Below are 27,727 nucleotides of genomic sequence, written 5' to 3' on the forward strand. Positions count from 1 at the left end.
TATATTGCACAGGTCTCCTTAGTAAGACCTACGTAGCAAAGTTTGAATCAAGTTTCTACGTTAAACGGTTCAAGCTGAATTGCGAGCGTTAGAAGAAAAAGAATAATAATAAGAAACCTAGGAAGAACAATATAGTGCATTTTCATGCACTATAATAATAACTAGAGAAAGCAATTCCAGGGAATTACGAGTGCATGAAAATAGAGACAAAGCTAGAGGTGAAGTAGAGAAAAGGTTGAGGGGAGTCATAGTTGATGACAATTAACAGTTGGAATGAGCAAAAGGTTAAACAGTTGAGTAGTTCAAATAGTTGAGCTATTTAATAGAGAATTATTGTGTGAGGACTTTTATTTTGAAACAGTTGTGGGCAGAGGAAAGTGTTGGTGGGATACATAGCTGATGACAACTGTAATTCGGAATGGCTAAAGAGTTAAATAGTTGCAAATAGTTACATTATTAAATACAGAATTAGGACACTGATGACTTATTTTGAAACAGTTGTGGGCAGACGAAATAGGTGACGGGAGTCATAGTTGAAGACAACTGACCGTTAAAATGGCTGAACAGTTGATTAACTGAGCAGTTTAAATGTTTAATTCTTTAATTGTGAATAATTGTAGAAAGGACTTTCATTAAGAAACAGTTTCAGGCAGTAGAAACAGTTGGAGGGAGTCATAGTTGATGAAAACGAACAGTTGGAATAGCTAAACAGTTAAATAGTTGAGTATAAATAGTTGAGTAGTTTAAATAGTTGATGACAACTGACAGTTAAAATGGCTGAACAGTTAAATAGTTGAGTAGTTTAAATAGTTGAATTGTTTAATAGTGAATTTAGTTTCAGGCAGTAGAAACAGTTGGAGGGAGTCATAGTTGATGAAAACGGACAGTTGGAATAGCCAAACAGTTAAATAGTTGAGTATAAATAGTTGAGTAGTTTAAATAGTTGAATTAATTAATAGTGAATTTAGTTTCAGGCAGTATAAACAGTTGGAGGGAGTCATAGTTGATGAAAACTGACAGTTTGAATAGCCAAACAGTTAAATAGTTGAGTAGTTTAAACAGTTGATGACAACTGACAGTTAAAATGGCTGAACAGTTAAATAGTTGAGTAGCCTAGTTTAAATGGTTGAACGATTTGATAGTGGGCACAGGGAACAGTTGAGCAGGATCTGTAGTCTTATTAGAGCCAGCCTGAGAGAGAGAGAGTTCTGGCATACAGTAGGATTCTAGAAGCCTGAGAGTTCTGGCATAGGATTCTAAAAGCCTGGGAGAGAGAGTTCTGGCATAGGATTCTAATCGAATTGTGATGTCATAATCACAATGTTAAGTCTATGGGGAAATTTTGATAGTTTTAATTAAATAGTTTAAAAAGTATAAAAGTTTCAAAGTTGAACAATATATAGCTGAAGTCACCTAAGTGAGATCTACGCGACACAGTTTGAATGAAGTTTCAAAGTTAAACCGTTGAAGCCGCATTACACGCATAAAAAGCGTTAGAAGAAGAATAATAACTAGAGAAAGCAATTCCAGGGAATTACGAGTGCATGAAAATTGTGACAAAGATAGAGGTGAAGTAGAGAAAAGGTTGAGGGGAGTCATAGTTGATGACAATTAACAGTTGGAATGAGCAAAAAGTTAAACAGTTGAGTAGTTCAAATAGTTGAGCTATTTAATAGAGAATTAGCCTATTGTGTGAGGACTTTTATTTTGAAACAGTTGTGGGCAGAGGAAACTGTTGTCGGGATACATAGCTGATGACATTTGTAATTCGGAATGGCTAAAGAGTTAAATAGTTGCATAGTTTAAATAGTTACATTATTAAATACGGAATTATGACTCTGATGACTTATTTTGAAACAGTTGTGGGCAGAGGAAAAAGGTGGTTGGTGTCATAGTTGAAGACAACCGGCAGTTAAAATGGCTGAACAGTTGATTAATTGAGCAGTTTAAATGTTTAATTCTTTAATTGTGAATAATTGTAGTAAGGACTTTCATTAAGAAACAGTTTCAGGCAGTAGAAACAGTTGGAGGGAGTCATAGTTGATGAAAACGGACAGTTGGAATAGCCAAGCAGTTAAATAGTTGAGTAGTTTAAATAGTTGAATTAATTAGTAGTGAATTTAGTTTCAGGCAGTAGAAACAGTTGGAGGGAGTCATAGTTGATGAAAACTGAAAGTTGGAATAGCCAAACAGTTAAATAGTTGAGTATAAATAGTTGAGTAGTTTAAATAGTTGATGACAACTGACAGTTAAAATGGCTGAACAGTTAAATAGTTGAGTAGTTTAAATGGTTGAACGATTTGATAGTGAATTATGTTAGTGAGGATTTTTATTTTGAAACAGTTTTGGGCACAGGGAACAGTTGAATAGGATCTGTAGTCTTATTAGAGCCAGACTGCATGCTTAAAAGCCTGAGAGAGAGAGAGTTCTGGCATACAGTAGGATTCTAGAAGCCTGAGAGTTCTGGCATAGGATTCTAAAAGCCTGGGAGAGAGATTTCTGGCATAGGATTCTAATCGGTGATGTCATAATCATAATGTTAAGTCTATGGGGAAATTTTGATAGTTTTAATTAAATAGTTTAAAAAGTATAAAAGTTTCAAAGTTGAGCAATATATAGCTGAAGTCACCTAAGTGAGATCTACGCAACACAGTTTGAATGAAGTTTCAAAGTTAAACCGTTGAAGCTGCATTAAACGCATAAATTCGTTAGAAGAAAAATAATAAGAATAGTTGGAAGAACAATAGAGTGCATTTTTCATGCACTCTAACTAGAGAAAGCAATTCCAGGGAATTACGAGTGCATGAAAATTGAGACAAAGATAGAGGTGAAGTAGAGAACAGGTTTAGGGGAGTCATAGTTGATGACAATTAACAGTTGGAATGAGCAAAAAGTTAAACAGTTGAGTAGTTAAAATAGTTGAGCTATTTAATAGAGAATTAGCCTATTGTGTGAGGACTTTATTTTGAAACAGTTGTGGGCAGAGGAAACTCTTAGTGGGATATATAGCTGATGACAACTGTAATTCGGAATGGCTAAAGAGTTAAATAGTTGCATAGTTTAAATAGTTACATTATTAAATACGGAATTATGACACTGATTACTTATTTTGAAACAGTTTTGGGCAGAGGAAATAGGAGGTGGTAGTCATAGTTGAAGACAACTGGCAGTTAAAATGGCTGAACAGTTGATAGTTGAGCAGTTTAAATGTTTAATTCTTTAATTGTGAATAATTGTAGTAAGAACTTTCATTAAGAAACAGTTTCAGGCAGTAGAAACAGGTGGAGGGAGTCATAGGTGATGACAAGTGACAGTTAGAATGGCCGATTAGTTAAATAGTTGAGTAGTTTAAATAGTTGAGTAGTTGAAATAGTTGAACTACTTAATAGTGAATTTAGTTTCAGGCAGTAGAAACAGTTGGAGGGAGTCATAGTTGATGAAAACTGACAGTTGGAATAGCCAAACAGTTAAATAGTTGAGTAGTTGAAATAGTTGAGTAGTTGAAATAGTTGAACTACTTAATAGTGAATTTAGTTTCAGGCAGTAGAAACAGTTGGAGGGAGTCATAGTTGATGAAAACGGACAGTTGGAATAGCCAAACAGTTAAACAGTTGAGTAGTTTAAATAGTTGAGTAGTTTAAACAGTTGATGACAACTGACAGTTAAAATGGCTGAACAGTTAAATAGTTGAGTAGTTAAAATGGTTGAACGATTTGATAGTTAATTATGGTAGTGAGGATTTTTATTTTAAAACAGTTTTGGGCAGAGGGAACAGTTGAACAGGATCTGTAGTCTTATCAGAGCCAGACTGCATGGTTAAAAGCCTGAGAGAGAGAGTTCTGGCATACAGTCGGATTCTAGAAGCCTGAGAGTTCTGGCATAGGATTCTAAAAGCCTGGGAGAGAGAGTTCTGGCATAGGATTCTAATCGAATTGTGATGTCATAATCACAATGTTAAGTCTATGGGGAAATTTTAATAGTTTTAATTAAATAGTTTAAAAAGTATAAAAGTTTCAAAGTTGAACAATATATAGCTGAAGTCACCTAAGTGAGATCTACGCGACACAGTTTGAATGAAGTTTCAAAGTTAAACCGTTGAAGCTGCATTAAACGCACAAAAAGCGTTAGAAGAAGAATAATAATAAGAATAATTGGAATAACAATAGAGTGCATTTTTCATGCACTCTAACTAGAGAAAGCAATTCCAGGGAATTACGAGTGCATGAAAATTGAAACATTTCTGCTCAGTAAAATACCGTAGATAATGTTTCAAATATCATTCAAGCACAATGATAGAAGAGAAGTAGAGAAAAGGTTGATGGGAGTCATAGTTGATGACAATTAACAGTTGGAATTGGCAAAAAGTTAAACAGTTGAGTAGTTCAAATAGTTGAGCTATGACAACTGTAATTCGGAATGGTATATATATAAATAGTTGACTAGTTTAAATAGTTGAGCAGTTTAAATAGTTGAATTAATTAATAGTGAATTTAGTTTCAGGCAGTAGAAACAGTTGGAGGGAGTCATAGTTGATGAAAACAGACAGTTGGAATAGCCAAACAGTTAAATAATTGAGTAGTTTAAACAGTTCAATTAATTAATAGTGAATTTAGTTTCAGGCAGTAGAAACAGTTGGAGGGAGTCATAGTTGATGAAAACTGACAGTTGGAATAGCCAAGCGGTTAAATAGTTGAGTAGTTTAAATAGTTGAATTAATTAATAGTGAATTTAGTTTCAGGCAGTAGAAACAGTTGGAGGGAGTCATAGTTGATGAAAACTGACAGTTTGATTAGCCAAACAGTTAAATAGTTGAGTAGTTTAAATAGTTGAGTAGTTTAAACAGTTGATGACAACTGACAGTTAAAATGGCTGAACAGTTAAATAGTTGAGTAGCCTAGTTTAAATGGTTGAACGATTTGATAGTGGGCACAGGGAACAGTTGAGCAGGATCTGTAGTCTTATTAGAGCCAGCCTGAGAGAGAGAGAGAGAGAGTTTTGGCATACAGTAGGATTCTAGAAGCCTGAGAGTTCTGGCATAGGATTCTAAAAGCCTGGGAGAGAGAGTTCTGGCATAGGATTCTAATCGAATTGTGATGTCATAATCACAATGTTAAGTCTATGGGGAAATATTGATAGTTTTAATTAAATAGTTTAAAAAGTTTAAAAGTTTCAAAGTTGAAAAAAACAAAGCTGAAGTCACCTAAGTGAGATCTACGCAACACAGTTTGAATGAAGTTTCAAAGTTAAACCGTTGAAGCCGCATTAAACGCGTAAAAAGCGTTGAAGAATAATAATAAGAAGAACTAGAGAAAGCAATTCCAGGGAATTACGAGTGCATGAAAATTGAGACAAAGATAGAGGTGAAGTAGAGAAAAGGTTGAGGGGAGTCATAGTTGATGACAATTAACAGTTGGAATGAGCAAAAAGTTAAACAGTTGAGTAGTTCAAATAGTTGAGCTATTTAATAGAGAATTATTGTGTGAGGACTTTTATTTTGAAACAGTTGTGGGCAGAGGAAACTGTTGGTGGGATACATAGCTGATGACAACTGTAATTCGGAATGGCTAAAAGAGTTAAATAGTTGCATAGTTTAAATAGTTACATTATTAAATACGGAATTAGGACACTGATGACTTATTTTGAAACAGTTGTGGGCAGAGGAAATAGGTGGTGGGAGTCATAGTTGAAGACAACTGGCAGTTAAAATGGCTGAACAGTTGATTAATTGAGCAGTTTAAATGTTTAATTCTTTAATTGTGAATAATTGTAGTAAGGACTTTCATTATGAAACAGTTTCAGGCAGTAGAAACAGTTGGAGGGAGTCATAGTTGATGACAGCTGACAGTTAAAATGGATGAAAAGTTAAATAGTTGAACAGTTTAAATAGTTGAATTAATTAATAGTGAATTATTTGAGTGAGGACTTTTATTTTGAAAAGTTTCAGGCAGTAAAAACCGTTGGAGGGAATCATAGTTGATGTAAACGGACAGTTGGAATAGCCAAACACTTAATAGTTGAGCAGTTTAAATAGATGAGTAGTTTAAATAGTTGAATAAATTAATAGTGAATTATTTTAGTGAAGACTTTTATTTTGAAACAGTTTCAGGCAGTAGAAACAGTTGGAGGGAGTCATAGTTGATGAAAACGGAAAGTTGGAATAGCCAAACAGTTAAATAGTTGAGTAGTTTAAATAGTTGAATGAATTAATAGTGAATTTAGTTTCAGGCAGTAGAAACAGTTGGAGGGAGTCATAGTTGATGCAAACTGACAGTTGGAATAGCCAAACAGTTAAATAGTTGAGTAGTTTAAATAGTTGAATTAATTAATAGTGAACTTAGTTTCAGGCAGTAGAAACAGTTGGAGGGAGTCATAGTTGATGAAAACGGAGAGTTGGAATAGCCAAACAGTTAAATAGTTGAGTATAAATAGTTGAGTAGTTTAAATAGTTGATGACAACTGACAGTTAAAATGGCTGAACAGTTAAATAGTTGAGTAGTTTAAATGGTTGAATGATTTGATAGTGAATTATGGTAGTGAGGATTTTTATTTTGAAACAGTTTTGGGCACAGGGAACAGTTGAATAGGATCTGTAGTCTTATTAGAGCCAGACTTTATGCTTAAAAGCCTGAGAGAGAGAGTTCTGGCATACAGTAGGATTCTAGAAGCCTTAGAGTTCTGGGATAGGATTCTAAAAGCCTGGGAGAGAGAGTTCTGGCATAGGATTCTAATCGGTGATGTCATAATCATAATGTTAAGTCTATGGGGAAATTTTGATAGTTTTAATTAAATAGTTTAAAAAGTATAAAAGTTACAAAGTTGAAAAATACATGTCTCCAGTCACCTAAGTAAGATCTACGCGACACAGTTTGAATGAAGTTTCAAAGTTAAACCGTTGAAGCCGCATTAAACGCACAAAAAGCGTTAGAAGAAGAATAAGAACTATAATAAGAACTAGAGAAAGCAATTCCAGGGAATTACGAGTGCATGAAAAATGAAGCATTTCTGCTCAGTAAAATACCGTAGATAATGTTTCAAATATCATTCAAGCACAAAGATAGAAGAGAAGTAGAGAAAAGGTTGATGGGTCATAGTTGATGACAATTAAAAGTTGTAATGGTTAAAAAGTTTAACAGTTGAGCAGTTCAAATAGTTGAGCTATGACAACTGTAATTCGGAATGGCTGAACAGTTAAATAGTTGCGTAGTTTTTAGTTAAATTATTAAATATGAAATGATGGTACCAATGACTTATTTTGAAACAGTCGTGGGCAGAGGAAACAGGTGGTGGGAGTCATAGTTGATGACAACTAGCAAGTGAAATGGCTGAACAGTTAAATAGTTGAGTAGTTTAAATAGTTGAATTAATTAGTAAATTATTTTAGTGAGGACTTATTTTGAAACAGTTTTGGGGCGGAGGAAACAGTTGGTGGGAGTCTTAATTGATGAAAGCTGACAGTTGAAATAGCCAAACAGTTAAATAGTTGAGAAGTTTAAATAGTTGAAATAATTAATAGTGAATTATTTTAGTGAGGACTTTTATTTTGAAACAGTTTCAGGCAGTAGAAACAGTTGGAGGGAGTCATAGTTGATGACAACTGACAGTTTAAATGGCTGAACAGTTAATTAGTTGAGTAGTTTAAATAGTTGAATTCATTAATAGTGAATTTAGTTTCAGGCAGTAGAAACAGTTGGAGGGAGTCATAGTTGATGAAAGCTGACAGTTGGAATAGCCAAACAGTTAAATAGTTGAGTATAAATAGTTAAATAGTTGAAATAGTTGAGTAGTTTAAATAGTTGATGACAACTGACAGTTAAAATGTCTGAACAGTTAAATAGTTGAGTAGTTTAAATAGTTGAATTATTTAATAGTGAATTTAGTTTCAGGCAGTAGAAACAGTTGGAGGGAATCATAGTTGATGAAAACGGACAGTTGGAATACCCAAACAGTTAAATAGTTGAGTATAAATAGTTGAGTAGTTTAAATAGTTGATGACAACTGACAGTTAAAATGGCTGAACAGTTAAATAGTTGAGTAGTTTAAATGGTTGAACGATTTGATAGTGAATTATGGTAGTGAGGATTTTTATTTTGAAACAGTTTTGGGCACAGGGAACAGTTGAACAGGATCTGTAGTCTTATCAGAGCCAGACTGTATGCTTAAAAGCCTGAGAGAGCGAGAGTTCTGGCATACAGTAGGATTCTAGAAGCCTGAGAGTTCTGGCATAGGATTCTAAAAGCCTGGGAGAGAGAGTTCTGGCATAGGATTCTAATCGGTGATGTCATAATCATAATTTTAAGTCTATGGGGAAATTTTGATAGTTTTAATTAAATAGTTTAAAAAGTATAAAAGTTACAAAGTTGAAAAATACATGTCTCCAGTCACCTAAGTAAGATCTACGCGACACAGTTTGAATGAAGTTTCAAAGTTAAACCGTTGAAGCCGCATTAAACGCACAAAAAGCGTTAGAAGAAGAATAAGAACTATAATAAGAACTAGAGAAAGCAATTCCAGGGAATTACGAGTGCATGAAAATTGTTGTCATAGTTGATGACAATTAACAGTTGGAATGAGCAAAAAGTTAAACAGTTGAGTAGTTCAAATAGTTGAGCTATTTAATAGAGAATTATTGTGTGAGGACTTTAATTTTGAAACAGTTGTGGGCAGAGGAAACTGTTGGTGGGATACATAGCTGATGACAACGGTAATTCGGAATGGCTAAAGAGTTAAAAAGTTGCATAGTTTAAATAACAGTTGATCTGAACAGTTGATTAATTGAGTAGTTTAAATGTTTAATTCTTTAATTGTGAATAATTGTAGTAAGGACTTTCATTAAGAAACAGTTTCAAGCAGTAGAAACAGTTGGAGGGAGTCAACAACAGTTGAGTAGTTCAAATAGTTGAGCTATTTAATAGAGAATTATTGTGTGAGGACTTTCATTTTGAAACAGTTGTGGGCAGAGGAAACTGTTGGTGGGATACATAGCTGATGACAACTGTAATTCGAAATGGCTAAAGAGTTAAATAGTTGCATAGTTTAAATAGTTACATTATTAAATACGGAATAAGGACACTAATGACTTATTTTGAAACAGCTGTGGACAGAGGAAATAGGTGGTGGGAGTCATAGTTGAAGACAACTGGCAGTTAAAATGGCTGAACAGTTGATTAATTGAGCAGTTTAAATGTTTAATTCTTTAATTGTGAATAATTGTAGTAAGGACTTTCATTATGAAACAGTTTCAGGCAGTAGAAACAGTTGGAGGGAGTCATAGTTGATGACAGCTGACAGTTAAAATGGATGAAAAGTTAAATAGTTGAACAGTTTAAATAGTTGAATTAATTGATAGTGAATTATTTGAGAGAGGACTTTATTTTGAAAAGTTTCAGGCAGTAAAAACAGTTGGAGGGAATCATAGTTGATGAAAACGGACAGTTGGAATAGCCAAACACTTAATAGTTGAGCAGTTAATAGTTGAGCAGTTTAAATAGATGAGTAGTTTAAATAGTTGAATAAATTAATAGTGAATTATTTTAGTGAAGACTTTTATTTTGAAACAGTTTCAGGCAGTAGAAACAGTTGGAGGGAGTCATAGTTGATGAAAACGGAAAGTTGGAATAGCCAAACAGTTAAATAGTTGAGTAGTTTAAATAGTTGAATGAATTAATAGTGAATTTAGTTTCAGGCAGTAGAAACAGTTGGAGGGAGTCATAGTTGATGCAAACTGACAGTTGGAATAGCCAAACAGTTAAATAGTTGAGTAGTTTAAATAGTTGAATTAATTAATAGTGAATTTAGTTTCAGGCAGTAGAAACAGTTGGAGGGAGTCATAGTTGATGAAAACGGACAGTTGGAATAGCCAAACAGTTAAATAGTTGAGTATAAATAGTTGAGTAGTTTAAATAGTTGATGACAACTGACAGTTAAAATGGCTGAACAGTTAAATAGTTGAGTAGTTTAAATGGTTGAATGATTTGATAGTGAATTATGGTAGTGAGGTTTTTTTTTATTTTGAAACAGTTTTGGGCACAGGGAACAGTTGAATAGGATCTGTAGTCTTATTAGAGCCAGACTTTATGCTTAAAAGCCTGAGAGAGAGAGTTCTGGCATACAGTAGGATTCTAGAAGCCTTAGAGTTCTGGGATAGGATTCTAAAAGCCTGGGAGAGAGAGTTCTGGCATAGGATTCTAATCGGTGATGTCATAATCATAATGTTAAGTCTATGGGGAAATTTTGATAGTTTTAATTAAATAGTTTAAAAAGTATAAAAGTTACAAAGTTGAAAAATACATGTCTCCAGTCACCTAAGTAAGATCTACGCGACACAGTTTGAATGAAGTTTCAAAGTTAAACCGTTGAAGCCGCATTAAACGCACAAAAAGCGTTAGAAGAAGAATAAGAACTATAATAAGAACTAGAGAAAGCAATTCCAAGGAATTACGAGTGCATGAAAATTGAGACATTTCTGCTCAGTAAAATATTGTTAGATAATGTTTCAAATATCATTCAAGCACAAAGATAGAGGTGAAGCAGATAAAAGGTTGATGGGAGTCATAGTTGATGACAATTAACAGTTGGAATGGGCAAAAAGTTAAACTGTTGAGTATAGTTGAATTAATTAATAGTGAATTATTTTAGTAAGGAGTTTTATTTTGAAACAGCTGTGGGCAGAGGAAACTGTTGGTGGGATACATAGTTGATGACAACTGACAGTTAAAATGGCTGAACAGTTAAATAGTTGAGTATAAATAGTTGAGTAGTTTAAATAGTTGATGACAACTGACAGTTAAAATGGCTGAACAGTTAAATAGTTGAGTAGATTAAATAGTTGAATTGTTTAATAGTGAATTTAGTTTCAGGCAGTAGAAACAGTTGGAGGGAGTCATAGTTGATGAAAATGAGTTGGAATAGCCAAACAGTTAAATAGTTGAGTATAAATAGTTGAGTAGTTTAAATAGTTGATGACAACTGACAGTTAAAATGGCTGAACAGTTAAATAGTTGAATTATTTAATAGTGAATTTAGTTTCAGGCAGTAGAAACAGTTGGAGGGAGTCATAGTTGATGAAAACGGACAGTTGGAATAGCCAAACAGTTAAATAGTTGAATATAAATAGTTGAGTAGTTTAAATAGTTGATGACAACTGACAGTTAAAATGGCTGAACAGTTAAATAGTTGAGTAGTTTAAATAGTTGAATTGTTTAATAGTGAATTTAGTTTCAGGCAGTAGAAACAGTTGGAGGGAGTCAAAGTTGATGAAAACGGACAGTTGGAATAGCCAAACAGTTAAATAGTTGAGTATAAATAGTTGAGTAGTTTAAATAGTTGAATTAATTAATAGTGAATTTAGTTTCAGGCAGTAGAAACAGTTGGAGGGAGTCATAGTTGATGAAAACTGACAGTTTGAATAGCCAAACAGTTAAATAGTTGAGTAGTTTAAACAGTTGATGACAACTGACAGTTAAAATGGCTGAACAGTTAAATAGTTGAGTAGCCTAGTTTAAATGGTTGAACGATTTGATAGTGGGCACAGGGAACAGTTGAGCAGGATCTGTAGTCTTATTAGAGCCAGCCTGAGAGAGAGAGAGTTCTGGCATACAGTAGGATTCTAGAAGCCTGAGAGTTCTGGCATAGGATTCTAAAAGCCTGGGAGAGAGAGTTCTGGCATAGGATTCTAATCGAATTGTGATGTCATAATCACAATGTTAAGTCTATGGGAAAATTTTGATAGTTTTAATTAAATAGTTTAAAAAGTATAAAAGTTTCAAAGTTGAACAATATATAGCTGAAGTCACCTAAGTGAGATCTACGCGACACAGTTTAAATGAAGTTTCAAAGTTAAACCGTTGAAGCCGCATTACACGCATAAAAAGCGTTAGAAGAAGAATAAGAACTAGAGAAAGCAATTCCAGGGAATTACGAGTGCATGAAAATTGAGACAAAGCTAGAGGTGAAGTAGAGAAAAGGTTGAGGGGAGTCATAGTTGATGACAATTAACAGTTGGAATGAGCAAAAAGTTAAACAGTTGAGTAGTTCAAATAGTTGAGCTATTTAATAGAGAATTATTGTGTGAGGACTTTTATTTTGAAACAGTTGTGGGCAGAGGAAACTGTTGGTAGGATACATAGCTGATGACAACTCTAATTCGGAATGGCTAAAGAGTTAAATAGTTGCATAGTTTAAATAGTTACATTATTAAATACGGAAGTAGGACACTGATGACTTATTTTGAAACAGTTGTGGGCAGAAGAAATAGGTGGTGGGAGTCATAGTTGAAGACAACTGGCAGTTAAAATGGCTGAACAGTTGATTAATTGAGCAGTTTAAATGTTTAATTCCTTAATTGTGAGTAATTGTAGTAAGGACTTTCATTAAGAAACAGTTTCAGGCAGTAGAAACAGTTGGAGGGAGTCACAGTTGATGACAACTGACAGTTAGAATGGCTGAACAGTTAAATAGTTGAATTAATTAATAGTGAAATATTTGAGTGAGGACTTTTATTTTGAAACATTTTCAGGCAGTAGAAACAGTTGGAGGGAGTCATAGTTGATGAAAACGGACAGTTGGAAAAGCCAAACACTTAATAGTTGAGCAGTTAATAGTTGAGCAGTTTAAATAGATGAGTAGTTTAAATAGTTGAATCAATTAAGGCGAGACACTACAGGTGAATAGGGTACATTTTTTAACTAACAGATATCACTATGAAACTTCCCCAGTTGATTACTTACATCAACATAAGAAAAAAATGTATTACAAGTTTTTTGTAATTTAATGTTTAAATATGCAAATTAGGCATTATCTCATTAAATATGCGCTAATTTGCATATATTTCAAAATGCATAATCTGAGTTTTGGATAAAGCCAGGTTCAAAATTGTTTTTTCATTGTGTTAATATATTAGATGGGAGAAAAATTACAGAGGGATTTATGGATATCTACTTCTGTTGTCTTGTAAATCAGCATATAGTGTCAATAGCCTTGAAAAATCGTTTTTTGCCATGTTTTTAAGCATAAAATGTCATATATATCAGGTTAGGAATAATATTTCAACAAACCCCTCTGTAAAAGTCTTGTAAATATAGTTTGGCATAAGACTGGAAAGTTTGGCGCATGTAAGTGCTTCAGACGTGGAGATTATGTTCTCAGAGTGGGAGAAGAAACTCGTTTTGAGAAAACAGCCTTGAAACACAGCCAATGGGATACGTTCTAAGCCTAGACTCGCCTTTGAACTTTCGCGATTGGTTGCTAATACAACGGAAATGTCCATATTTGGATTGCATAGCGTCATGCAGGAGAGCCAGGGCTTTCAAACGGTGTCACACACGATATGATTTGGATCACGGTCGCGGGAGTACATGACACTTTAGAATGGGAACTTTTGGTGAAATTAGGAGAAATACATAGGCGCGAGCAGACAAAAGTTCGTGAAATAAACACCTAAAAGTGCAAATCGGACTTTGTTGTTGTAGTAGGGTGGTAGAATACATGCTAAGGTAGCAAACTAGCACAAAATCTCGAAATTGACCGGAGGTCACAAAAACAGTGTTTTCACCTGCCGTGTCTCGCCTTAATATTGAATTATTTTAGTGAAGACTTTTATTTTGAAACAGTTTCAGGCAGTAGAAACAGTTGGAGGGAGTCATAGTTGATGCAAACGGACAGTTGGAATAGCCAAACAGTTAAATAGTTGAATTAATTAATAGTGAATTTAGTTTCAGGCAGTAGAAACAGTTGGAGGGAGTCATAGTTGATGAAAATGGACAATTGGAATAGCCAAACAGTTAAATAGTTGAGTATAAATAGTTGAGTAGTTTAAATAGTTGATGACAACTGACAGTTAAAATGGCTGAACAGTTAAATAGTTGAGTAGTTTAAATGGTTGAATGATTTGATAGTGAATTATGGTAGTGAGGATTTTTATTTTGAAACAGTTTTGGGCACAGGGAACAGTTGAATAGGATCTGTAGTCTTATTAGACTGTAGCCTATGCTTAAAAGCCTGAGAGAGAGAGTTCTGGCATACAGTAGGATTCTAGAAGCCTGAGAGTTCTGGGATAGGATTCTAAAAGCCTGGGAGAGAGAGTTCTGGCAAAGGATTCTAATCGGTGATGTCATAATCACAATGTTAAGTCTATGGGGAAATTTTGATAGTTTTAATTAAATAGTTTAAAAAGTATAAAAGTTTCAAAGTTGAACAATATATAGCTGAAGTCACCTATGTGAGATCTACGCGACACAGTTTGAATGAAGTTTCAAAGTTAAACCGTTGAAGCCGCATTAAACGCACAAAAAGCGTTAGAAGAAGAATAATAAGAATAGTTGGAATAACAATAGAGTGCATTTTTCATGCACTCTAATAACTAGAGAAAGCAATTCCAGGGAATTACGAGTGCATGAAAATTGAGACAAAGATAGAGGTGAAGTAGAGAAAAGGTTGAGGGGAGTCATAGTTGATGACAATTAACAGTTGGAATGAGCAAAAAGTTAAACAGTTGAGTAGTTCAAATAGTTGAGCTGTTTAATAGAGAATTATTGTGTGAGGACTTTTATTTTGAAACAGTTGTATTTGAGGAAACTCTTGGTGGGATACATAGCTGATGACAACTGTAATTCGGAATGGCTAAAGAGTTAAATAGTTGTATAGTTTAAATAGCTACATTATTGAATACGGAATTATGACACTGATGACTTCTTTTGAAACAGTTGTGGGCAGAGGAAATAGGTGGTGGAAGTCATAGTTGAAGACAACTGGCAGTTAGAATGTCTGAACAGTTAAATAGTTGAATTGTTTAAATAATTGAATTAATTAATAGTGAATCATTTGAGTGAGGACTTTTATTTTGAAACAGTTTCAGGTAGAAACAGTTGGAGGGAGTCATAGTTGATGCAAACTGACAGTTGGAATAGCCAAACAGTGAAATAGTTGAGTAGTTTAAATAGTTGAATTAATTAATAGTGAATTTAGTTTCAGGCAGTAGAAACAGTTGGAGGGAGTCATAGTTGATGAAAACGGACAGTTGGAATAGCTAAACAGTTAAGTAGTTGAGTAGTTTAAATAGTTGAGTAGTTTAAATAGTTGAATTAATTAATAGTGAATTCAGTTGCAGGCAGTAGAAACAGTTGGAGGGAGTCATAGTTGATGAAAACTGACAGTTTGAATAGCCAAACAGTTAAATAGTTGAGTAGTTTAAATAGTTGATGACAACTGACAGTTAAAATGGCAGAACAGTTAAAAAGTTGAATTAATTAATAGTGAATTTAGTTTGAGGCAGCAGAAAAAGTTGGAGGGAGTCATAGTTGATGAAAACGGACAGTTGGAATAGCCAAACAGTTAAATAGTTGAGTATAAATAGTTGAGTAGTTTAACTAGTTGATGACAACTGACAGTTAAAATGGCTGAACAGTTAAATAGTTGAGTAGTTTAAATAGTTGAATTGTTTAATAGTGAATTTAGTTTCAGGCAGTAGAAACAGTTGGAGGGAGTCATAGTTGATGAAAACGGACAGTTGGAATAGCCAAACAGTTAAATAGTTGAGTATAAATAGTTGAGTAGTTTAAATAGTTGAATTAATTAATAGTGAATTTAGTTTCAGGCAGTAGAAACAGTTGGAGGGAGTCAAAGTTGATGAAAACGGACAGTTGGAATAGCAACAGTTAAACTGTTGAGTATAAATAGTTGAGTAGTTTAAATAGTTGATGACAACTGACAGTTAAAATGGCTGAACAGTTAAATAGTTGAGTAGTTTAAATGGTTGAACGATTTGATAGTGAATTATGGTAGTGAGGATTTTTATTTTGAAACAGTTTTGGGCACAGGGAACCGTTGAACAGGACCTGTAGTCTTATCAGAGCCAGCCTGAGAGAGAGAGAGTTCTGGCATACAGTAGGATTCTAGAAGCCTGAGAGTTCTGGCATAGGATTCTAAAAGCCTGGGAGAGAGATTTCTGGCATAGGATTCTAATCGGTGATGTCATAATCACAATGTTAAGTCTATGGGGAAATTTTGATAGTTTTAATTAAATAGTTTAAAAAGTATAAAAGTTTCAAAGTTGAACAATATATAGCTGAAGTCACCTAAGTGAGATCTACGCAACACAGTTTGAATGAAGTTTCAAAGTTAAACCGTTGAAGCCGCATTAAACGCATAAATTCGTTAGAAGAAAAATAATAAGAATAGTTGGAAGAACAATAGAGTGCATTTTTCATGCACTCTAATAAGTGGAATAACAGTAGAGTGCATTTTTCATGCACTCTAATAAGTGGAATAACAGTAGAGTGCATTTTTCATGCACTCTAATAAGTGGAATAACAGTAGAGTGCATTTTTCATGCACTCTAATAAGTGGAATAACAATAGAGTGCATTTTTCATGCACTCTAATAATAAGAAGAATAGGAAGAACAGTACAGTGCATTTTCATGCACTGTAATAATAAAAAGTTGAAGTTGAAGAAGCCTAGGAAGAACAGTACAGTGCATTTTCATGCACTGTAATAAATAAAAATAATGAATGAGGACAGTTATGATGTCGAGACTGTGTGCGTGTGTGTGTGTGTGTGTGAGTGTGCAGTGTATCATGTGCTAACTGGAGAGACTAATGAGTGTTAACACATCAATATTAATGATCTTCTAGAGTGGGTAAGGAGCCTAGTGTGTGTGTGTGTGTGTGTGTGTGTGTGTGTGTGTGTGTGTGTGTGTGTGCACTGTATAGTGTGCTAACTGGAGAGATAAGACTAATGAGTATTAACACATCAATATTAATGATCTTCTAGAGTGGGTAAGAAGCCTAATGTGCGCACCATCAGAAAGGAGCGTCCAGCAGCAGCAGCAGCAGCAGCAGCAGCCTCCACTAGCAGCTCCCACTCCTCAGATGCTGCAGAGCTGCACCTCAGAGACAAAGCCCAGCAGCACCCAGGAGCACAGCTGCTCTCTCTGGACACTCACAAGTGAGCACACACACACACACACACACACGCACACACACACGCACACACGCGCACACACACACACACACACACACACACACACACAAAAGACCATACACACACTAAGGCACATACATGCACATGCATGCACACACACACACACACACACACACACACACACACACACACACACACACGCACACACACTAAGACACATACGTACAGTATACACACACACTGACACATATGTACAGTATACACACACACGCACACACAGACCACACACACACAGACCACACGTGCACACACACACACACACACTCACACTCACACACACACACTAAGACACATACAGTACATGCACATGTATACAGTACACGCACACACACACACACACACACACATACACACACTAAGACGCATACAGTACATGCACATGTATACACGCACACACACACACACAGTGTTACAATCCAGGCTCACTGGGAATCCACAGACACCCACATGTAGTTTATAAAAACATTTGTTAAATTATAAATACAGGTGTGGTGTGGTTGTTAAGGTATCTGACAACCGCAGTTTATCAAAGGTGATTATCAACAGATATCTGTGTGTTTGTGTGTGTGTGTGTGTGTGTGTGTGTTAAAGGGAGGATCACCACATTGATGCCCCACAGAGGAGCTGTGAGTCCTGTGCTGAAGTTCCAGACTCCAGCCACTGGGTCCTGGTGAAGCCTGAAGTCTCCACAGAGGAGAGCGTCTCCACCTACAGCTTGAGGTCTCCTGCAGGGAGCTACGAGTGCTCAGAGTCTGGTCTGCGCTGGACATGTGCTGGTCCAGTCACCCTGCAGTACCACTTCACAGACTGGCATGTCTTCTCTGAAGAGCTGGCCCACATGCAGACCAGACCAGCTGGTCCTCTGATGGACATCAGGCCCATGTCAGGAGAGCTGGAGGAGATCCATCTGCCACATTTCCTCTGTTTGGGGGGTTGTGAGGCATCTGTGCGTGATGCTGTGAGGGTCCTGCATGGGCGGGACAGCGGAGTGTGTGTGGAGGAGTGTGAGCTGACCCGACACCATGCCAGACTTCTCCACCCCTCCTTCTCTCTACATGGTGTCATCTCCTATATCAAATCTTTTTTCTCTCCCGAGATGGTCCATGCAAAAGTGCTGGTCTACCAGAGTTGCACACCACCCCTGTCCTACCGCGCCTACCTCCTGCCTGAAGATGCCTTCCTGAAGCAGCTGGTGGAGAAAGATGAGGAGAAATTAAGAGGGGTTTGGAGGGACAATCCCCACCCTGCCAGCTCTCTTCAGATGGGCAACTTCTACAATCTGAGGACTGACTGCTCCTCTGAGATCTACCCAGAGGGCTTGGAGCTGAGGTACAGCAAGACCACCCCCAACTTCTATAAGGCGGAGCTTCTTGAGGCTGCTGCTTCCTTCCACATGGTGCTGTTCAGCTCTGGAGACAGCAGGGGGCAGTGTGTGTGGAGAGGGAAGTTCCAGTCACGTGATGAGAGTCCACCAGCAGAGGGCAGCAGCACCCAATCAGGAGCAGAGAGCAGGAGAGACACCAGCAGAGAGACCAGCTCAGGTAGGACACACACACACATGCATACACACACGCAAACACATATGCACACCTGTATTCAGATGTGTTCATTCATAAACCTTTATGAGAATTAATGCAGTGAGAGCTGCACATCTGTAGAATATTTTCTCCCAAATATAGTTATTTATTTATTTATCTAGCGTCTCTGAACATTTTCTCGTATCAGCACAAGTCAATAACTACAACTGCTTGAATCTGCCCCTAGCAGTATCAAATGCCGTTTTTCGTGGCTCTCTCTTAGTGACTTAGATATTTGGTGCAAAAGCGATACAGTGTGTGTCTGTAGGCTCATCTGCCATCGTGTTTACTTTCCACAGCGGTTTGAGAGAGATGCTATAGGTTCTACCTTGGTATGAATGGAGTTTGATCGCTTTGGAACAACACTTGTTGCCTTGCTCTCCTTTTAGGTATCTTAAAAGGCAGTTTATCCTGTTTGGAACAGAGCCAGAGACCTAACGCATGTCCCCAAACACGAGAGTGATCTTAGTGATTGTTGGAGATTGAGGATTTTGTTTGTCACTCTAACAGACTGATGACTGTGATAGAAGCGTGTGTGTGTGTGTGTGTGTGTGTGTGTGTGTGATTGTAATAGAGTTGTGGCTGGGTGTGTGTGTGTGTGTGTGTGTGTGTTAGAGGCTTTGATATGGAGGTCGTCAGCTGTCAGCACACACAGCCCATCTGGAGAGCCACAATCACACACATTCTGATTCCTGATGTTTCTCCCTCCAGCGTCTGCACCTTCAAGGCATCCCGATCCAGGGCAGGATTTCTTCTCCAAACACAAGGGGGCGCTGGAGACTCGTCTTCCTGTCCTCGCCTCCATCCTGATTCCACTCCAGCAGAGGGGGGTTCTGAATGACCTGGAGCGGGAGCAGGTGGAGAGCAAACCCACCAGCACAGAACGGAACCATGTTCTGCTCACCATGATACAGAACAAAGGAGCCACAGCCCAAATGGAGTTCTACGAGGTTCTAAAGGAGGCCGATCTCAATCTGGTGAACGACCTGGAAAGAACCACCAGAATCTTACCTTAAGTAATAGTAGAGCTTTAAAGTCATTTTGATCGTAAACTAACTTCTATTAGGTACTACTATTTGTAGGAAATTGTATATTACCTTGTCAGTCAATGTGACTCTTTGGGGATTATTTTTGCCAGTGTGTAAACAAATTCACATGTTGCGTATTTATTCAGGGTGAAGGATCCGAGCCATGAGTGGTATTTACGGCAGTTGAATAAAATACAAATACTCCACAACTGTAGGTGCTTTCTAGGAGTTCTTATATCTTGTGCTAACATGTACAGTATGCACAGAGCTCTGAAGTTCAGAAGGAATGTGCGTCACTCTTGGGGTTAATACTGGTGCTGGTGTGTGTTCCTCCTGTTTATTTTATATGAATGCACCAGTTTTCAGTAAATAACTGTTTTTCTCCCATATGTTGTTGCCATTCATTTGATCAATAAGGAGCAGTTAGTATCCTATTGGCATGAGTGAAATACGAGACTTGTCTCTCAGATGATCTGATCTCAGGACTCTCGGATGAACTTTGTCTGGATTCATTGTGTAAACCTGTAATGACCATGCAGTGGCTCAGGGAAGAGAAAATAGCCAAACCTTTGGTATCAGCATTGTCCTCCTGAATGTACACCATAGTGGCCACGCCTGTCTCTGTAGCCTACTGTGAATGTATGCAGGCAACCTGTTATATAATATGTATAGAATTCTGTTGCCTTGTGTGTTCCAACCAATGACATGTTTAGAATTCCGTTGCTAATAGCGCCTTCATGCCACATCAGATCTTCACCAATTCCAACCTCCGATTGGAAAGATGACTTGAACGCAATGTCGGCTCGTTTTATTGCTCGGAGACTCGTGCGGAAGGAAAGTGGCAATCCAAGTCTTTCCTCCTTTTTACTGTTGTTACCTCATGAGTTACCCTGACGGAGGAACTGCCCTCCACACACTCATTATGGGATGTCCAGCAGAGCAAGAGGATGTATTGTTGCGTACACACAGTTTTAGACTCACACATCACAAGCCCTTGTTCACTTTGTTGTAAGTCTTTGGGGAAAGGTCAGTTAAGAGTCATTGCATGAGAAAACCAGGCAGAGGTGGGAAGATGGGGGTCGGCCAAATCGGCTCATACTTTGTATATGTGATAAGTATGTGGAACTATGAACAGCCATATACTTAAAACCCTCCAGCTGTTTTTTGTTATGGAGTTCTGGGACCCCTCTCAGAGACCCTCAAAAATCCAACAATTCATGGCTGAAAATGACTGAAATTGCCATTTCTACCCTGATTATCCTGATAAAGATATGAACATAAGCTTTATATTTCCATAGAGCCTAGGTAGCATAGTTTTAAAGACCAAAAGGTGCACTGAGGGGTTATCTACACCACTGAAATCATAGCCGTAGTAGATGATCCCGTATGGGGTGGCCTTAGTTTATATGCCGTCCCATCATTCCTTATCTAGATCAGTGGGAACGAGCCGGAACGAGCCGGAGGATCGAGGAAGGAAAGAAGGGAGGATAGATAAAAAAAGACGAATGAGTGGAGCCCTCTGACTTCACTTTTCCAGACGGAGTACTGCAGGGAAAAGAAGTCGAGTAGAAAGTACGTACAGTAGACAGGCAGAGCCAGGCTATCAAGGGGGCGCCCCTGCTACTACATTTCAAACTAGACAAGCCAGCCAAAAGGAAATGAAGTGGCTGACTAAATAGCTAAGGAAATGCTGGAAAAACAACACATAGGAATTAATATTTCAATGGGGAAGGGAGAAGCCCAATCTAAAATTAAATCAGAAGTTCTCCTGAAATGGCAAAATGAATGGAAGGTAGAGTACAATGCAAGGCAGTATCATAAGAGTCGGTAGAGTACAATGCAAGGCAGTATCATAAGAGTCAGGAACATGTGTAGGAAAAACATTAGATGTATGGAGGAAAAGGATAACAGTAGGTCTCAACAGAAGGGAAGAGGTGGTTTATAGTAGACTAAGACTGGGTCATACAGGTCTCAATGGTACACTAAGGTTATTTGGGAAGAGTAATGGTTTATGTCAAGAAGATGTAGAAAAAATACACAGAACACAGGCAGCAATGGAAAGAAAGAGAGGCTGAAAATGGGATAGAGAACATAAGGAAGAAGGAATAGAGAGATAGGATCAAATCCTTATTTATTTTTCTGAATGATACAGGTTTAATTAAAGGATCATTTTGCTTGTTTTGTTGGTAGTTTGTATCTTTAACTTAAACGCTTTCCTCTTAAACTGGACAGCCATGATGGTAAGTCCCTTTGCACACTCCTGTACAGTTGGTGGCGGTATGCACTAAAAAGATGTAATCTGTCAATAATGTAATGAAGAAGAAGAAGATGACGAACCAGCCAATCAGAAGCCCAGGTCCAGACCAGAAGTGAAACCGAAACTGGACTTCAGGCGCTTCTTTTAGTGTTGACAAGTTGGGAGACTGCTGTTGAAAAACGAAGGACTATGGAAAGTAAACGGCCAAGGTACGTCCACAAATGAACTTTAAAAGCACCAGCATGCACCATTAGTCGTTTTCAAGGCGATAACAGGGCAGTCATGCATAGCCTACAGTGCGAAAGTCAGCGTCTGAATGGTTAAATGCTAAAATGAGTTTCAGGAAACGTTTACCCAACGCCGTGATACATGAACATGGATCACAAACCGTGGATTATTGGCAGTAGAGCATCCATTTGTCTGGAGTAAAATAGACTATGGATCCCACGCAGGGTCATGATGGGAATAGGCTACTGTAGGAATTTTGTTTGAGCTTCTGAGGCAGGCGTCTACAGAGGATGCTGTTTTGATGCACTTGTCGTGAGTGTGTGTGTGTGTGTGTGTGTGTGTGTGTGTGTGTGTGTGTGTGTGTGTGTGTGTGTGAGAGAGAGAGAGAGAGCGCGTCCGTGTGCTGATGGCATTTGTGCATCAATTTGTTTAAGGATTTTGGAATTATTGATTGATTGATTGCTTTGATTGACCTTTAGGTTAATATTATGTAGGATGTGTTTTTTTGATAATTTTAATTTTAATAGACAAGAGCAGTGAAGGCAAATTCTTTTCTTATTCTCTAGGATGGAGGCTGATGGCTCTGAAAGCAGCTCTCACTCCTCTACACCCTCCAGGAAGAGTGATGAGTATTTGGGTCAAGGAGAAACCTTCACACGAGGAGATTCTTCTGCTGGACAGTAAGACTCAAACTCCAATAGTTATGATATGGGTTGTGTGTAAGTATGAGTGTATGATTATAGCAGACAGGAGCAGTGGGAGAATGTTTTCGTTTGTGTGTGTGTGTGTGTGTGTGTCTTTGTGTTGTTTGTGGGACTACAACAGTTAACAACTGTTTAATTGATCTGCAAATATTTTTGTAATTAATTAATTTGAGTAATAGGGCTCGGGTACACGCCTTGCATTCTAGGAATATAGCCGCCATGTTGGTAGCGCACTGAACGTAATATCCATTCATTCAGATGCAGAAGACAAGAAGCAGTAATATAGTATTAGCGATTCTTTTCCTCTTGCGATCGTGGGTTGCGCTGTTACACCTCACCACACAGCAACATATGACCAAGAAGGCAAAAACTAAGTAACAGGAACACACTAATAGGTGGGAGTAAATCCATAGTAATCCATAGTAAACTAAGGAGTGAGGCTGCCAATATGGCTGTGCCCGCGAAGTTTTCAGGTCATGATCCAGAGCCCTATTAAAACTCAAAATACTCTGATTCCAGCTTCTTAAACTGGAATATTTTCTGCTTTAATTGCTGCTCTATGATCATAAACTGTATGTATTTAGCATGTGGACAACACAAGGCATTTGTCATCCTGGAAGCATTGAAGTACAAGCCTACTGTAATGTGTGAAATGTTGAGAAAGTCACATCAGTGACATCAGTCACACATTTTAATGTAAACCTGTGGATGTGTGCAAGGAGCAGAGTCCAAGCACCTGTGTGATCAGGGTGTACGTTAAGCTGATTGGCTGTGCTCAGGGTCTAGTTAAAGCTGATTGGCTGGTGATTGTTCTGTCTAACTCAGTTTAAACTACTATCCTGTATACTGTGTTAAAGGCATATACTGTACACCAGACTAAATTTTAGTGTACAGAGAAATGGTCTTTTAGGCATATAGTTGCTGTAAAATGTACAAAAATGTAACCTCATCTTTTTAATCAATCATTCTTTAAGGGGAATCTCTTTTGAAATCCAGTTTAAAGATTTGTTTGCTTACCAGTAGGCAAATCTTCAAAACCGGCTGACGAACCTTATTTTTGTGTTTTAACCAGTATCTGACATTTCACATGCGTAGTGCGTAGTGTGTTGTAGTGTGTCTGTGCAACTAAACCTTATGCAACCCAAGCAACACTGCATGATCGGTCCTTCCATGTAAAACTTGTTAATCGCGCCAAGCATTTTTACTTTTTTACTTAAACTTCACCTTATTTGTGTGTTTTATTTAATATCTTAACATTCATGCAGAGTGTGTGTAGTGGGTGGTTTATAGTGTGTGTGTGTGTGTGTGTGTGTGTGTGTGTGTGAGTGAGAGGAAATGACTACCAATTAGGGGTGCAACGGATCGAAAAAGTCACGGTTCGGATCGTTCCTCGGATCAAGAGTCACGGATCGGATCATTTTTCGGATCAGCAAAAAAAAAAAAAAGACAAGACAAGACAAATAAACATAGTTTTGTCTTTGACGGGATGTTGTAACGTGGCTCAAGCACTTTCAGCATGTGTTTAAAGTAGGCTAGTGTTGTCACGATACCAAAATTGTTTCGATACCGATACTAAGTCAAGAATGACTTTTTCGATGCTTTTTTTAACAATTTTAGTTGATTTGGTGTTTAATCACCAGTAGCCTTATATTGTGTGATCATTCACACCAGTGGCCATCCAAGATTCTGCTTGACCCCACACACAATCTGCATAATTACTAGTAGCTACAAATGTTTAGTCATTTGTGTACTGATTTAGCATATCTTTAATGTGGTGTGTAGGAGTGCGCATAGGAGGTGTGTGTAATTGAGTCCCTGTCGCTTTAAGAAATACGTGAGGGCAATTAGCCTTCAGTCTCACGAAAATACGTTGGATATAGTGCATGATGACAAGGATATGTGGATGCAATTCGTTATGCTTTCTATGTCATTAGATAAAATACATGTTCATAAAACTAACAAGTCGAAGAAAATCTTTCTGGGATCATAAAATAGATGAGTGTCTTGCAATGCTCCTTTATGATTTTAGTGAGCACAAGCTATCTCCAGATGTACAAGTTAGCCAAGGTTGCGTAGCTTATTGCTGACATTGAATCCAACAGTAGGCTACTAAATGACCTAAATATCATAGCATAGGTAGGTGCGCAACAAACTTGAGAGATGTAAGTGTGCACAAACGAACTTGATATTAGGCTATTATTGTATTGCTGCTGTGCAGCCACATCAGCACTTCAACTAGCAGCCATGTATTGCTGGTTATGGCATGACCGCTAATAACGTGTGTGAGCAGAAAAGACGCGCAGGCAGCCTGTAAGGAGGGACTAGAAGCATGCCTTGTGGACACGCATGTTACTTCAAAAGAACACACGGACATTATTATTAATTATTAAATCAATCCGCGGATCATGTGTGTGCCGAACCGAAAATACTGATCCGAACGGATCACGGATCAATGATGATCCGTTGCACCACTACTACCAATGCATTTTAATGTAATGAACTATAGTCTTTTCTAATGAATGAAAATTTTCAACAATTCGGACACTTCCGGTTTAGGACAACTCGCTTAGGAAACAAACGCATTCATCCATCTATGAGAACTGAAATCAATTTAAAAATGACACCAAAAATTCATATTTTTTCTGTGAATCAGCTGGTACTTTGTAGGGGCATTCACTCAATCCAGCTGTCATCAACTTTAGACTGTAACACTTTTGCCAATCTAAAAATATACATTTTCAGTTAGCAGAAACCACCATGTGGGTGTTAGCAGAAACCACCATGTGGGTGTTTGTTTTCACTGAGTGCAGCCCATAGACTGTGTTTCAACAGAAGAGGAAATTATGTGACCGTGATGTTTAGAACATGATTGGTCACTATTGATTGTGCATGAACATTATCCCCAGGTGCTGCATGATGATGTTCATGTGTGTGTTTTGTGTGATTCTGTCATTGATCCAGATGGACACCAGAGGAGGCAGAGATCCATGAGAAACTCAAATCCACTCTGAAGAGCAAGTTTGAGCAGCTGGTTGAGGGATTACCCAATCAGGGAGACCCCAGACTCCTCCAAGAGATCTACACAGACCTCTACGTTACAGGGGGGGGAGGAGGAGGGGTCAATTATGAACATGAGGTCAGACAGATAGAGAGGGAATGTGACATGTCTGATGACTCTGATGATGACTCTGATGATGACTCTGATGGAGGAGGAGGGATCAATTATGAGCATGAGATCAGACAGATAGAGAGGGCATCCTGGAGAAGAGTAGCACAGGACAGACCAATCAAATGCAGTGACATCTTTAAACCCAGAGGAGAAGCAGCACAAGATGGACCAGTTAGGAGCATCAATCCCCTATCTGTAAAGCACAAACCCATCAGAACAGTGCTGACAAAGGGAGTGGCCGGCATTGGAAAAACAGTCTCTGTGCAGAAGTTCATTCTGGACTGGGCTGAAGGAACAGCCAATCAGGATGTCCACTTTATATTTCCGCTTCCTTTCCGAGAGCTAAACTTGATGAAGGAGAAGCAACTCAGTCTGGTGGAGCTCATTCAAGTTTTTTTCCCAGAAGTAAAAGACCCAAGAGTCTTCACCAGTTCACAGCATAGAATCGTGTTCATCTTTGATGGTCTGGATGAGTGTCGACTTCCTCTAGATTTCCTCTCCAACCCGAGGTGTTATGATGTGACAGAGTCAGCCTCAGTGGATGTGTTGCTGACAAACCTCATCAAGGGGGATCTGCTTCCCTTTGCTCTCCTCTGGATCACCACCCGACCAGCAGCAGCCAATCAGATCCCTCTTGAGTATGTGAATCAGTTGACAGAAATAAGGGGATTCAATGACCCACAGAAAGATGAGTACTTCAGGAAGAGAATCAGCGATGAGAACCTTGCCAGCAGAACAGTCACACACCTGAAGTCATCCAGGAGCCTCTACATCATGTGCCACATTCCAGTCTTCTGCTGGATTACAGCAACTGTTGTAGAGAGAACATCAGAATCAGAGAGAGTAAACATGCCACAGACTCTCACTCAAATGTACACACACTTCCTGATAGTTCAGACAAGCATCAAACAGAAGTACACAGAGAGAAAAGAGACAGATGAAGAGGTGATTTTCCAATTGGGGAAACTGGCTTTCCAACAGCTGGAGAAGGGCAATCTGATCTTCTATGAGGAGGACCTGAGAGAGTGTGGCATTGACGTCACAGAAGCATCAGTGTACTCAGGAGTGTGTACCCAGATCTTCAGAGAGGAGGCTGGGCTGTGCCACGGGAGGGTGTTCAGCTTCGTGCATCTGAGCATCCAGGAGTTTCTTGCAGCTCTGTATGTGCTCCTCTGCTTCAGCAACAGACAGAAAAACATGTCTGACCAACAGCAAACCTCTCAGCTCTCTGCTCTGTTCAGAGCTGAAACACTTCTTGATCTACACAAGACTGCAGTGGACCTGGCCTTACAGAGTAAGAAAGGAAACCTGGACCTTTTCCTCCGCTTCCTTCTTGGTCTCTCACTGGAGTCCAATCAGAATCTCTTAAAACACCTACTGCTGCAGAGCAGTAGCCAATCAGATAGCTCAGAACAAACAGTCCAATATATTAAACAGAAGATCAGAGATCAACATGATTCAAACAGAAGGATTAACCTGTTCTACTGTCTGAATGAGCTGAATTACCATGCTGTAGTGGAGCTCATTGACAAGAGCTCAGGAACTCTGTCTGTAGTCATGCTCTTACCAGGAGAGTGGAAGACTAAGACATTTAAGTTTAAGATGTCAGAAGAGCTACTGGCTGAGTTTGACCTGCAGAGGTACATAATGACACCAGAGGAAGATCAGACTGAACTCCTCAGTCCAGATGAAGTTCTCCAGAAGCTGCTGCCAGTGGTCACAACATCCACATCAGCTGTGTAAGTAAAGTGTGTGTGTGTGTGTGTGAGAGAGAGAGTTCCAGAAAGA

General features: G+C 38.0%; 2 protein-coding genes across 3 annotated transcripts in view; both read left to right on the top strand.

Annotated features, from left to right (window-relative positions):
* The window catches only part of LOC134099426 (NACHT, LRR and PYD domains-containing protein 12-like), a 47,384-nt gene extending 27,414 nt beyond the window's left edge, over positions 1-19,970 (top strand). The window contains exons 11-13 of the mRNA XM_062552297.1: positions 16,767-16,940; positions 17,568-18,517; positions 19,265-19,970. Coding sequence (XP_062408281.1) covers positions 16,767-16,940; positions 17,568-18,517; positions 19,265-19,569 — 1,429 coding nt within the window. The 3' untranslated portion in view covers positions 19,570-19,970. The remainder of the gene's footprint in view (positions 1-16,766; positions 16,941-17,567; positions 18,518-19,264) is intronic.
* A 2,009-nt stretch (positions 19,971-21,979) lies between these two features.
* Positions 21,980-27,727, top strand: part of LOC134099427 (NACHT, LRR and PYD domains-containing protein 12-like) — a 25,112-nt gene continuing 19,364 nt past the window's right edge. For both annotated transcript variants that reach the window (XM_062552298.1, XM_062552299.1), the window contains exons 1-3: positions 21,980-22,047; positions 22,633-22,746; positions 25,732-27,678. In XM_062552298.1, the coding sequence (XP_062408282.1) occupies positions 22,028-22,047; positions 22,633-22,746; positions 25,732-27,678 (2,081 nt within the window). In that variant the 5' untranslated portion in view covers positions 21,980-22,027. The remainder of the gene's footprint in view (positions 22,048-22,632; positions 22,747-25,731; positions 27,679-27,727) is intronic.

The sequence above is a fragment of the Sardina pilchardus genome, chromosome 13, assembly GCF_963854185.1.
Source record: "Sardina pilchardus chromosome 13, fSarPil1.1, whole genome shotgun sequence".
In the NCBI taxonomy this organism is placed as follows: Eukaryota; Metazoa; Chordata; class Actinopteri; order Clupeiformes; family Clupeidae; genus Sardina; species Sardina pilchardus.